The following is a 15,306-nucleotide window of genomic DNA, read 5'->3' on the forward strand; positions in this document are numbered from 1 at the left end:
ATGATTAGAATCTCTTCTCAAAAATGTTTATGTATTCCTAAAACACTTACTCTTAAAGATATATAAATACGTACTCATCCATTCAATCCCTAACTCGTCTTCATAGGTTTCTAGGGTGTCACACAATTAGCCTCATGTTGTTCCTAACTCTTGTCATTTTACTGTATCAAAACAGATATTACAAATTCTCGTAATAATATTCTATATAAACTGATTTTTTATACCAGTCTCGTAATTCTTCCTTCACACTTTCATTACTTGGTATCTCATCTCAATATAGTCATCTCAAGAATCTTTCAAATTTTTTTTTATATGCCTATATACAAGGTAATAAAGAAGTTTTTCAATTCATTTGGGTAAACATTCTCCAGAATATTTAAGACTCCCAGATAACAAAACACAATGACCAACAATCAAAATTCAATTTGTAAGCTCATTATCGTGTCACTCCCATCTTACTCATGCATCATAAGCGTGAGGTATTCGGAGCATTACAGCATTGAACAGTCAATGTTGAAGCACTGTAGCTATTAAAAATTTTCTCATCAAAGCTATTTGTCTATATTCAAAGTCACCGCATCAATCATTCTCAACCAGTGGATTCCCTTTTAGATATATATCATGAGTTCTATAAGTATAGATACATTCTATTTTCTTGTCATACACACTATGCCAGATTATTACTTTCATCTCATGTCATCTTTTAACTTTTATCAACATTCATAAAATTCCACCTCATAACATCCTTTCCATACAGTGTAATAAATTCATGATACATATACCACTCTACACATAAGTTGCTTACTATCTACAACTTTCCTCAAATTTATTGTCATCCCTATCCAATTATCTTCTTTGTTCTATACTCCAATAATCTTATTGACTTTCGGTATAATTAACTACGAAAACAGCCCAACTTCCTCCTTACTTTATTCTCGCAATCCTTACTGAATCAAAATTTTATATTCCCCATATTCCATAATTTAACTTCATTGGGTTATATTTGTGCCCAACTATTACCTCATAGTGTCATAACACAACTGAATAATCCCCTTCATGCTTAAATTACAATCATTAAAGTAATCACATTATCCATTCCGAATGTCATTTATAACCTTATTGCTTCCTTCTATAACCTTCCTCAATAATTATATTATCAATTTATCCCTATCATACTAAAGATTCTCATATACCTTCAGTTACTTATAGCCATTTTATAATACATTCTAATCCTATACTTTAAAAGCCAAACTATTTTTAATTCTTTGTACAGATAATTATTATCTCTATTACACAACATCTACTTAGAGTTAAAGTAGTGTAAAATCCTACGAAAATATTACATGTCCTTAGGATCATCATTTTAATCTGATCTTATCGGAAGATTCTACTCCGAGTCCTCCTGAAGATCCTCTTCCTGGTTTTCCTCCTTCTGAGATTTTTTTTTCCTTTGCTCCTCAATCCAGGCTTGTTGTATTCTCCTATATTCTTCATCACTCACCGGTGCAGCATTTCTTCCACAACCGAGAGAAAAATATCGTACACCTGACACTTTTCTAAGGGGTTTACTCGCCACTGTTACTTTCTCCTTATCATTTTCTGGTTGTCCCCTTACATTTCTTCCAGAGCCTGGTAGAAAGTGTCGGACTACTGTCACGCTCTTCCTAGAACGAATACCTCCTTCGGCTATCCTTAATTTCCCCCTTTCTTTAATATGTTCCTTAGATTCTCTCAAAAAGGAACTTCTCATGCTAATATTAATATTATCACTATCTGCACTTTTTGGACTACTCGATTCGGACTGTCATCGGCTCCTAACAGTAGAATCTAGCGATCCCTCGCTATCACTATGAGAGGTATCGAGACTACCACCTCTTCTAGACATGGTTTGTATGTCACCAGTGCACCTCAAAAGCTATATGCAACCAAATAGTAATTGTATAATTATTTATGCATCTCAAAAGTAGGTAGATTTCTATATGTAGGTGCATATATTCTATTCAATCTAACCTAACTTAACTTATCTTAACTTAACTGGACTTGGGGCCACGCAGTGTCAGTGTGGATTTCTTAAAACAACCTTAAAATCAAAAACTTTAAAATCCAAAACTTTAAAACCAAAATCTTTTATCTTTAAACCATGCTCTGATACCAATCTAAATTGTCACGACCCGGAACTCCCCATCGAGCCCGTGGCAACCGTCGCGAAGCCTCGACAAACATTCTTCACCCCGAATGTCGATCAAAACCTCGCAAGGCTCTCGTATCAGCTTTCGCACTTCCCTGGTGAGCAATAGTTATCAAATAATCAAAATACGAAGGATTACAAATCATTTCCAAATCATAACATAACATGTTTTTTTTTTTTGGCTCACAGGAACATTTTCGTCATTTTTGTCGAAAACCTCCAAACTTGCTAAAAATGTAGTAGGTAAGCCGAAAATATATATTTAATGATAAAAAAAAAATGTATCTAAAACGTTCATTTGAAGTGAAAATTTGACCATTTGAATATGATAAAAATATTCAATAAAATAAACTATTTTCTTGTAAAATAATTTTCATAAAACTATCGGTACATAATTCTTATAGCATAAAAGATAATTATATTCATATATACTATAAAGCAAATAACCAAAGCATAAAATTTCTTTTACAGTGACACGTGGGCCCATATCTATCCAAAATGCATCGGAAGCTGGAAACCTACAGCTTTTACCGATTCGAGTCCAAATGAAGGTCCTTGTTCAAGTCAGCTAACTACGGAATTCCCTGAGCCTGAAATGTGAGGAAATGAGGGTGGTGAGATTATAAAATCCTAGTGAGTAAACAGATACCATCTAAACTATCTAAAGTCGAGTAAATGGAGACAATTAAAATAAATCATCATACTGTAATTTCATTACCATTCAACTCATTTCAACCAAATAAAATCAATCCATAAAAATCGAGAAATCAACTTGGCTTATGAATTTCTTAAAACTTTAGCTCGTGCCAAAACTCATACTCGGTGATACCTTGCGCAGGGCATCTAACCGAGTCCGCCAAGGCTGTTAAAAATTTGTATACTCTTAAAATATATTTTTGTTTGAGAAAAATACAGTCGTTCCTTGGCGTTGGCTGAGTTCCCCTTCACGTGGTGGTTTGGCGTGAAGTGAACCCTAAGCTATACCCCAGGAGATACCCTACGCGCCTCTCCGTTCGAGGTAATAATATAATGGAGTTTACCGTGCCCCTCTAATAGGCTGGTCCACGGAATCCCCTCTGCAGTAAATAATTAATATATAATCCACCAATCAATAAAACTCATTCTAGCATGACATGGCAATTTATCGCAACCTAGCCTCTCAAGGTTGAATACACAGCATAAATAATTATAACACCAAAATCAGTTTAGCCATTCATGCTCATTTATTGTCATAAGCCATTCAATTCAAAACCATAAATTTGCAACACAAACTAGCAGTCTCCAATTACTCTATTTTCAAAACCAATATTCGATTTTCTAAAAAATTTATAAAATCACAATTTCCCTTAAAACATAACAATTTACCATTTAAACCCATTTTTCATAAAATCACACAGTTGTATAAAACTACTCTAGATAATTAAGACGATAATAAGTTTACTCACAATGTCTAGAATGCAGACTTTCGAAGCACTCTGTCTACTGGTCCTCGGATGCAATTTCCTTGCCTTTATTGGAGGACTCACCACCTTGACACAGTACAAAATCGAGAATTTCACTAAGTTGGTACTAAATCAAAATTAAACTAATTTATACTACCAATACATGATATGGAATGCAAAAATGCACTGGTAACTATCTAAACCCGGTATTGGCCTAATTCGTCTTATCACCCGATTAAATTCCTAACGGGTTCGTTTAAACTCCAATTTAATTCTTTTCAGTTTCTATACCTCAATTGCACCCAAATTAACTTAATGTCCCTCAGTGTGATGCAAATTATCAGTCCCAATAGTAAATTACGAAAATACCCCTAGTGGGTAAAAATTCGTATTTTTGCTCCGAAAATTCTCATTATTTTTCTAGGCTCATAATTCATTATTCCTTAACCAATTCTCCTAGAATAAAATCAAACTCATCCTCACTCACTACATGGTAAATTCAGCCATTAATGGTTGGGGGAGAAAATAAATTCTTTTCTTGTTGTTTTGTTTCTCAATATGCTAAACTAACTAAAAACACTAACATAAATTAAAATCAAATAAATCCAATAACTTTCTCTCTCCTAACCCATTTTTTCAGAATTGAATTCATCATGAAAACATGTAATTTAATCATGGAAAATAAAGAGAAATGCTTGGGAATAAGAAAACTCAAGCTTAATAGAAAAAATCTCACATTTTTCACTTAATTTCCTTGAAAATTCACACTTTTTCTTTGATTTTCTCTCTCTAGGGTTTTGTTTTCTCCTTTCTCTCTCTTGTTTCTTGCTTGGCCGAATGTTGAAGAAGAAGAATGGGTGGGCTGATTTTTTTTATGCCTTTTTATTGTTTAATGAAATAATATTATTTTATTCATATTTTAAATATTTTATTAATTCATTTCTTTTTTCTAGCCATCCACTTGTCCTATTTTTTTTTTCCATGCATTCCCTTTGACTTATCCAAGTCTTAAGTGAAATTTCCAGATTTTTCCAAAGTTTTGGTGGAGCAAATTTTTCAAAATTACACTTTTGCCCCTAAACTTTTCAAAAATTACATTTTTACCCCAAAAATTGAAAATTTTCCATAATGCATAATTTTCACTCCTCATACTCATTTCACACTCCAAATAATTAAATTTGATCAAAATCCTTTCAAAAAATTAAATTTTCGATTTCGAATGGTAAAATTACCATTTTACCCTTTTACTCCAAATTATACCGAAATTAAAATTTTTCACTTCTAAACCTCAAATCTTACTCCAATAAGTCAAATAAAGCCAAAAATCTTTTTTAAAAATTTCCATTTTATCCCCAGGTGGCAAATGACCATTTTGCCCCTGGATAGCGAAAATTCCAGTTTGACTCCAAATTGATCCTCGAACTCCGAATCACCATATTAACCCATTCTGAGACTTTAAAATTCTTAATTTCATTGTAAATTCTCTATTTGATCTAGTTCGAGGCTTAAATAAACTTTATTGTACCTCTAGATACAATACCGACTTTTGTAAGTTTTTCAAGACTCTCTTAGCATGTAAACATGCTATCCACCACATGTATGTCATCACAAATATTTCTGTAGAGTCGGGCTTGTCATCTTCTCCCCCACTTGGATCAACCATATGATCCTCCTTCTTGATTGACTTCGACATCCGGCTACATATTAATATTTTAAAAATTTTATCTTGTCTCCTTGGTACCTGAAATACCTTATTATGCCTCACTTGACTTCTGAATCGCCTTTTATCTCACAAATTCTCCTATGATAAAATTATTATTATTTTATTATTATTTTCTCACTTGTGAAATATTTTATCCTAAACTACTCCTTTCGTCTTTTATCACTTCTAAACATTTTAATTGACCTAAATTTGCATTCGATCAACTTTATTTATCACCATATCAAAGTATGGGGTATTTCAAAAACAAATATAGTTACTACTACTACTACTACTACTACTACTACTACTAAAGATAAAGTACGCCAACTCAATGATTCCTTATAATTTCCTCAAAAGTATGTCAATCAATCATTAACCTAAGAAAAAATATAGGCTTCATTCAAATTCATGTTTCAATTCTAATGCAAGCACATTCTCGAATGGATTTTCGTGTGTGTGTAATCTGTTACCAAGAAGATCATGACATCTGAATGAGTTTATGCCAAAACAAATTTCAAATTAATACTAGATTTCCATAGGTTTACCTTTCATCTCTCTCTCCACTAATGTAAACCAATACAAAGCTAGGGATCAATAGGACTTTATAAAGCTTGTAATGTATGGCTAGGGTCAAGGTATGATAAAAGATATTAATGTAGCTCAAATCACCCTAAGCACATAATTATTCTAGGACCTATATATAAAGCTCTATTTTCCTTCTCTAAGTACACCTTTTCTATCATTCAACATTTTTTTTCCAAAATTTCACAATTTCACACCCCCAAACTTATTTTCTTTATATTGTAGGTAGTGGGGTTATTTATTTTATATTTTTAACTTTTTTTTTTCACATTAACATCACCTTTCCACCTTTTTTCAACATTTAGCTCAATTTATATTTCTTAAAACAATATACATGCTTAGGAGTGAGGGTTGCAAAATTGGAAAATTAATTTTAAAGTTAAGCTCAATTATTATGTAGTTAAACAAAGAAAAGAGAAATTAGACTCAAAAGGGGTATACTAGGAATAAAAATTTAACAATGTTGGCTTTTTTAGGCTCAAACAGTCCAAAGATAGCCTAAATAATATCCTTAACTAAGTTTTGCCTTGGATTTCACCTCAAGAGAAAATCAAGCAAATTCTAAAATTCATGACATAATCTAAAAATCACATCAATATAAACCTTCTCTAGATATTCACAATAATTCAAAGTAAAAGTTATTGTGCTCAAAATTTGTGAAAATCGCATTCTAATAATGATACTTAACAATAGACTTTAGCATGAATCCAAACAAAAACCTTATTCACCAAAAGCTAATAATTCAAGACAACTAGTTATTATCATTGGATAGAAAAAATCATTGAAAAAATTGGCACAACTTTACTCTAGATTCCTAAAATTCAAACAAGAAATAAATTCATTTGCCAACTAATCCTAAATTATTTATAAATATAGATAAACATGTCAATAAAATTAAACCTAAAATTTTCACAATATATTCACCACCAGAAAAATAAATTCACCTGCCCAAACTTAAACTAAACATTATCCTCAATGTTAGAAAAAATAAAAGAAAAGGTAAAAAAATACTCCCCTGATGATTGGATGAATTTTGTAGAAGCTCTAATCCTCCTCCTCCTTATTGTCATCTTTCTCATTCACACTTTTTAGGAGGAATATTTTTTTTACTACAAAAAAAATAAATAAAGGTTAATGTAGAAATAAATAAATAAAAATAACTAAAAAAAAAGATGGGTTTTATTGGGTAATAGGTGGTCCAAATAAAAAGCAGGGATTGGGTTTGGGTTGTGGGTAGTGGGTAAATGGGCAATGGGTAGTCCAAATAGGAAAAAAAAAAGAATTGGGTTTGGTTAGTGGGCTGCCCACAATGGAGGGTAGTGGTTAATGGGAAAATGGGCAATGGGTAGTCCAAATAGAAAAAAAAATAAAAGAATTGGGTTTGGTTAGTGGGCTGCCCAATGTTAGCAGCCTAATGGAGGGTAATGGGTAGTGGGCTACCCAATTGGCAGCCCACTTCAGGGGGAGCCACGGCCTACCCCATGTGGGAGTCGCGACCCACATCATATGGCTTCTTTTTTTTTTTATTAATCGAGCTACGGCTTCGAGCCTAGTGAGTTTTGCGTCCTTTTGTGTTCGGGAAGCCGCAGCTTACCATTTTTTTTAAAAAAAAAAAATTTAATTTTTTTGAATATTTTGAAATTTTTTTACATGAACTTGTATAAATAAAAAAGAGTGTTAATAATTTAATAATTAAATAAATAAAAATAAAAGAAAGTAAGTTAGAGTGCTTAGGTTGCCTCCCAAGAAGCGCTTCTTTATAGTTATTAGCTTGACTTTAGTTGAGGTTTGAGTTTGCATGGAAAAAGATTGAGGTATGAAAGTAGCCTCCTCCTAAGATGAGGTTGTAGTGCCTTTAACTCAAAATTTGATGCTTGCTTAACCTAGGGTGGTGGAATAAACTGACTTTTATCTAACTTCTCAAATTGAGTTCTTCCTAAAAAATGCGTTTTTGCTATAACCTCCTTAGCTAACTCATCAATTGTATCTAGAAAAAGAATGGGAGGCACATATGGCTTGACTTGTGGTGATATAGATATTTCTTCTTCTTGCTTAATTTCTTTATCTTAAACTTGATTGCTGGAAGTGCTTCCTTAATCTACTTTATCTCTATCATCTTGAAGTGTATTATTGATGGCATTAGCTAGTTGACCCATTTGTGTCTCAAAATTTTGGATGGATTCTGCTTGACTTTGAATGATGGCATCAGTCCATGTCATGAATTGTATGAACATATCCTCTATTGAAGGCTTTTTCTCTAGTATAGGAGTTCTAACTTGTGACTGAAAACCATTATGGAAAATAAGTTGTGATGAATATGTAAGACCATGATCATTACTCCATGAAAAATTTTCGCGATTACATCCTGAATTGTAATTGTTTGAGCATGACTTATTTTGTAATCGCATTGATTCGTAATAGACTGGACAACAATCACTTTAATGCCTATCTCCACAAAACTCGCATGTAACAAAAGGACTTTGAAAAGCATTATCACCCAAAGTGTTAATTTTCTGAGACAAAGCATATACTTGGGTGGCTAAAACACTGATTGCATCCAATGCATAATCACTAGCAACCCTCCTAGGCACAAATTGTTCAGATGGCCACAGATAATTCATCACCTCAATCAAATGTATCTGAAAATAAAAAGAAAAATTTGAAGTAAGATTATGAATGCTTTGTATTAATATTAACAAGAAAGAATTAAAAATCAACTCTCCGACAATGACGCCAAAAACTTATTGTTGATTTTCTTCTCACGCAAGTACACGTATCGTTAACAAGTAATATAATAATGAATAGAGTATCGTTCCCACAGAGAATTGTTTAATTCTTATCGTTAACTACTAAAATTATAACACACCCTAATTTTATCCAAACAATTAAAAAAGAAAAATTAAAATTGATAAACTAAAACTAAAATTAAATAGTAAATAAAACTCACTTAACTACTAGACTTAAGATTATAATATCCCTCAATATTTCATCTGATTATTATCTCTCTCTCTCTTAACTCAATTTAATGGATTAAGTTGCTAACCTAGAATCCTAAATTATTTATAACTCTCTGTCGAGTTTCTCATAAAAATACCTTTCTCAATTAATTTACTATATGTCTATGCAAATTAAATTGAAAAAAGATTCATTAAGTTTGTACTCTAATCTTAGCTACGTATGGCTTATAAGTATATGTCTACCCTATATGCAAATCAAATCACCTAATCAACTAAGTATATTCGATCATACGCTATTTTATTCAAGATCTACCTAAATCTCCTTCGTTAAGGTTTAACCTAAGTTTTCAATTCAATCTAATTGATGATTAGGCAATTATAAGCATTAAAAACAGAATAAAATGTACAACTTAAATCTATCAAATATAAGCAAAAGGGAGATAAATAATTCAAACTACATATTGAGTTCAATCATAATCTTAGATTAACAATTTAGTTCCCCATTAAGTCACACATCATCATTGAATAAAGTTTAAACAATAAAAACAAACTAAGAAAATAAAAAAATAATAAAAATATAAAACTTAAGAATTATAATCTAGATCTTCAAAGTCTTCTTGAATCCTTCAAAATCTTATCAGCTTCAATGACTTTGCAGCTTGACTCTCAGCTTTCAATCTAGTGTTTTCTTCTTCCTTCTTAAGTCCTCCGCAAGATTGTTTTTATAGGCTTTGAAGCTAGGCCAAGTTGGGCGGAGAAAGAATTCAATTCGAATTAGGATTTTCTTATCAGACTATGTGAATCGTAGCCCTGTCCAATTAATTAACAAAAATCGTAATTGTTCTATGACTACTACAGCATGTCAACTTTGACAAGATTTGTGACCATATTTACAAGCCAAACCAGGTAAAATAGTAAACATGAAAGTTGTAGATTTGTCTCTTATCTTTCCAATGATCAACGAATCACTTCATTTAGAGCTCTGTAACAAAAGCTATGGCTAAAATACCGAAATATGTGTATTGAAAGTCTGCACCTTGAAATTGCTCTCTTTCTTCCATTAAAATTTTTCTTTCATTAAACACCTACAAAAGCACAAATAAATCAATAATAACCTATCTTAATCACATCAACACCAAATTTAGCACAAAATTAACTAAGATTATATTGACTCACCTAAAATAACTAATTTAAAATAATTAAATAAAACCTACTAATCTCTATGCATTACTACAAAAACTAAGCTAAATTATTATCAAAATTAAGCTCAAATAACTCTATATTAGAGATTTATCACTTACCATCTCAAACAAATGATGTCACTTCACATCCAATGACCAAATACTTATCTTGTCATTATCTATCATTTGCACATAAGTCATGATCATCTCTTTATCAACTATCTAAGAACCAACCTCTTACCTTCAAGCTGTCAATTATTCTCACTAGAAAGAGGCCACGGTTGTTGAGCATTGAAAGATAATGGTATATGAAGCATTGTACCACTACCTTCTAACTATCATGTAGTAGGATGTAAGTGGGTGTACAAAGTGAAGCTAAATGCTTATGGAAATGTGGAAAGATATAAAGCACGTTTAGTTGCAAAGGGTTATAATCAGATTGAAAGTTTTGACTGTCAAGAAACATTTAGCCCTATATTTAAACAAATAATAGTGAAGGTGTTCTTTGCCTTGGCAGTAACTCATAATTGGCATCCGTCATAGCATAATGTGAATAATGCCTTCTTGAATGGTGAGTTGGTAGAGGAAGTGTGCATGGAGTTTCCATAGGGGTACTCAGTTAAGGGGGAGTACCCTACTAACTCAAAGTTGGTTTGCAAGTTGCATAAGTTACTCTATAGACTCAAGCAAGCATTAAAAGCTTGTAATTCAAAGCTTACTACACCAATCTTGCAATATGGTTTTAAATAATCAACCTCAGACAATTCACTCTTTACTATGAAGACACTTGATGAAGATCTCATAGCTCTCTTAGTCTATGTTGATGATATTCTAATTGCTAGCACATATACCCAGGCAAAATTTGATGTTAAAGGGTTCTTGAGCTCACAATTCAAACTCAAGGACCTTGTCAAAGTCAAGTACTTCCTAAGGCTTGAGATAGTTAGATCATAAAAAGGCATATCAATATGCCAAAGGAAGTATGCTTTAGACCTTCTAGAAAAACACGAGCTACTTTGGAACCAAGCTTGCAAGTACCCCTATTAACTACAATCATAAGTTGAGCAAGACTAGTGATGAAGACAAATTAACAAATGCTACAAGCTACAAACAATTAGTCAGGGATTGTTATACTTGACCTTTAGCAAACTTGACATCACTTATGCAGTAAAGGTCCTTGCACAATTTATGGACAAACTTGGACTTCAACACCTTGCAACAACTCACAGAGTCTTAAAGTAACTAAAGAAAGCACCAAGTCAGGGAATCCTGATGAAATCAAAATGCAACTTGAAGATATTTAGATACTCAGATAGTGATTGGGTAGGATACCCTGATACTATAAGGTCAATTACAGGATATTGCATTTTCATTGGTGATTCATTAATGAGTTGGGAATCAAAGAAACACTCAATGGTAGCCTAGAGTTTAGCTAAAGCAGAATAGAAGTCAATGGCTACTGCTTGTTGTGAAATCATATAGTTAAGGTATCTAATGGTAGATTTTAGGGATATTCACATTGAAGCAGTGCACCTTTACTCAGATAGCCAATCAACCATACATATCAGCTAGAATCTTGTGCTTCATAAAAGGACAAAGCACATAGAAATGGACTATCATTTTATCCAAGAAAAGGTATTGGCTGGAGTAATCAATCCCCAGCACATTTCAACAGAATCACAGCTATCAGATATCTTCACTAGAGCTCCACAACCAAGACAATTAAACAATCTATTAGGTAAGATGAACGTTCACAATATGCATATCTATCTTGACGGGGCGTATCAGACACTGTTTAAATCCACAAAATACCAAATAAGTGTTTCCAACAAATAAAAACGCAAATGAAAATGAAGAACAAAGCTAAAATCCTCAACTAGAAAGAAAAAAAGTTGAAACAAAGGACCAATACTCACCGTTTCAATAAAGCCTAGCACAAGAGATTAAAACTCACCATTTCATTTAAAATTTAAAAGTTAGTTAGGAGCTAATCATTAGTTAGTTAAGAGCTGACATTTTATCTTTCTTTAATTAACCCAATACCCATAATATATATATATATATATATATATATATATATAAATATATTGTTACCTAATACTTTTTGTCAATTAATGAGAATGTGCTCTGACAATTCTCTCCCACATATGCGCTGTCTCTGCCTCGTTCTCGGTTTCTGACATAATCACTGCGGTTTCTAGCAACAAAAAACTTTCCAAAGTTGTATTATTTATATTTGCTAGATTTTGCACATTGATTAGCTCCTTCACGGGCTTCACCATAACCTGGTGAGAACGGAAAATAGAAGAATGGAACTGAAAACCTTTCCTTTTGTAGGTATATTCATAACCACCCTGTGCTCCACACTCTCATAAAATTCATTACTCCAGATCTGAATAGTATGAAATGCTTTTGTAGGTATATGGAGTTGATGTGTGGGATGTTGGAAATCTCAAAATCTGACCTTTGTTCACCAATTACAGATGGTAGAGATAGAGCTTCTCAATCGGGTAACTGAATTAGAGCAGGCAAGATTTTTTCTCAAGCATGCTAAAGAATTGAAAAAAATGGTTATCTTTCATTCCTCATCTTTTCCCACAAATGTCATATTCAAGAGGCAAATGAATTCAAGATGGCTTTAGTGATAGGGTTGTTTTTAAGGAGAAATGAAATCATATGCATAATTTTGTCCCTTAGCATATTAAATTAGAAGTTAAATTTTTTGTCATGAATTACAGCGTCCCTCCTTTGATAGTTTGTTAGTGGTCTCCTATGCCACTGTTCAATGTGGTATGGAGGTCTCCTTACCGCAGACCTTTTTTGTCTTCTGAGGATTTTGTTCATGTAAGTTGTAACTTCTGCTTTCTTTGATCAGCAATGATATCTCACTTGCTTGTCAAAAAAAAAAAATTGTCTTGTACTCTTTTTGAGTTAATTAGTTCTTAATTGAAACTCTTTATTAACTGTTTGATTTCTGTAAACCTTTTATTTGTAGTTTTTATTTTTCAAATCATTTGATTCTATGTTAAGATTAATTAATTTCACCGTACTATATAATCTGTTGGCACTAATAGTTAGAATAACAGGAAAAAATTGTAACTCTCTATTTATTTAATCAATTTTGGATTGAATATTAAAAAACCCGAGCACGTGGTGTGGCATCAAAATTTATACTTGATCAGCTGCAATGTTACATCAAATAGTATTTTGAAGCCTAACCAAATTCTTAGACAAACAACAGCAATGTTAAATGCATTCCATAACATCAACATGTGTGTCCGGGGCACAAGACTTTTCATTTCTAAAGTCAATCTGCTGGCTCTATTTTGTTCATATTTTTGTGCAACTGATAGTAGATAACTGTTGCTTGCAGTTGCTTTTACCAATAGGCCTTAGGGCCATTACTAATTGTGGTTTCAGTGATATTAATAAAATTTACTAATTCGCTGAGAAAAAAAATTTTCACAGTTCATCCTCGTAGTCCCTCTTTTGCCTATTTTTTTTGTTTTAACACTGTAACTTATGCACTAACATTGTCTATTTAATTATTTACTCAGCTTTTTGAGTATTTTTACCCGTTTTCCTGTGCTATGCATATAAAGCAAGTTTGTTATTTGGAACGACGCAATAATTTGACCCATTTTCATTGGAGGTTTTCAAAGCTCTAACTGGGAGGCATAGGTAGCTTAAGCACTAACAACTCAGTCACCCCACAGAGTGAATTCCATATAATCATCTACATCATCATCCCAATTATAGTACCCTTTTTGCATAGCTGGTGGGGTTAGTATCAGCCCTTCTGCCATACTGTCAAGTATCCCTGGCATGTTAAACACCTCTTCTTCATCCAAAAACAACTTCTCTGAACTCCCTTGTACATTTTCCGATGAGTTCTCCAAGCTTGGCAGTGGCGGCGACGGCAACGACGACGACGATGACAATGAAGGCGAAGGAGATGGTGTTTTGGCAATATCACCAAACGCCTCGGCAGCCTCCATAGCAGCATATTGTATATCCCTGATGGAGGATGACCTAGCACGTGGTAATGCATTAGCTGACTCAGGAAAGTTTAAGGAAGCAGAATCTCCCTTGAGAGCTAAGGCCGCTGCATCATAAGCCCTAGCAGCCATGCCTGGGCTCGAGAACGTCCCGAGCCAGATTCGGGATTTCTTGATAGGCTCTCGCAGCTCGCTGACCCACTTTCCGTTCCTTCTCCTAACGCCTTTGTAAACAGGGTGTCTAGTCTCTTGAAACTTCTTCCTTCCAGCTTTTCGCTTTTGGGTTTTTGCTTCAACTTGCCCTGATGAGCTGCCTAGTTCAGGCTGTGACGACGAACATGGAGTTATGTGGCTTTTTGAGCTTAAAACCGATTGCTCTTCCATCTGTTTCAATTGTAGAGAGAGAGATGCTTTAAAAGAAGAAGGAGTTTCTGTGTTTATCTATTTTTCTTTCTTTCTTCTTGTTCCTTTGTCCAGCTAGCTAGAAATGAGCTTTATAATTATTGAAGGAGAAAAACAGTACGAGGATTAAATATGGGAAACAAGAATGATTCAATAGCACAATATGTAAATCGTGTTTAATTGTTGATTTTCTTCTTGCTCTTTCACACTTCCCACGTGGCGCTGGGGCAAACCCAAACATGTTTCACGTGGGGGAAAAAATGCTCCCGAGTCATTTTCTCTGCCTAAAGCTGTTTCTTGATGTGACAACGTTGACTTACTTTACTTGCTCTTTCCAGGTCAAGAACTCAGACCCTAATTTTACGAATTTTGTAAAATACTTGAAATAAAAAAAAGCAAATTTCCGTATACTTCAAAATGAAATATATATATATATATATATATCTCTAGTTTGACATAGGAAAATCAAGATTTTCTCGTAAAATCCCGTTAGAATATTAAATATATTGATGGACAGTTAATAGTTTCAATTGCTAGTATGAAAAAAGGTTTATTGTCGAGCAATCTTGTATTTGGTATTCTAATGGTCACCAATAGTCCTTGAGAAAATAATGGCTTAATAACCAAACGTCTAAAACTAAATATTCAAATAAGATTTTTTTATTGAAATTAAAAAAAATAAATTTTTTTTTATAAAGAGAAAATAAAAAAAGAAAATTTATAAGTGAATATTACAAATTAAAAAAATAATAAATTTTATATATAAAAAAATAACAATTGAAAATCGTTAAATACATATTATTCTTAGTTTATTGATAATAGAAAAAATAGTTAAAAATTAATAATATTACAGA

The 15,306-nt window shown here is 32.8% G+C and overlaps 1 protein-coding gene across 1 annotated transcript; it reads right to left on the bottom strand.

The window, feature by feature from the left end:
* Positions 1-13,658: 13,658 nt before the first annotated feature.
* Positions 13,659-14,528, bottom strand: LOC18598175 (dehydration-responsive element-binding protein 1F-like). Its single transcript, XM_007027578.3, has one exon. The coding sequence runs from the start codon at positions 14,432-14,434 to the stop codon at positions 13,754-13,756; it is 681 nt and encodes a 226-aa protein (XP_007027640.3). The 5' UTR covers positions 14,435-14,528; the 3' UTR covers positions 13,659-13,753.
* Between the last annotated feature and the right edge of the window lie 778 nt (positions 14,529-15,306).

The sequence above is a fragment of the Theobroma cacao genome, chromosome 5 (assembly GCF_053813885.1).
Source record: "Theobroma cacao isolate CCN51 chromosome 5, ASM5381388v1, whole genome shotgun sequence".
Taxonomy (NCBI): domain Eukaryota; kingdom Viridiplantae; phylum Streptophyta; class Magnoliopsida; order Malvales; family Malvaceae; genus Theobroma; species Theobroma cacao.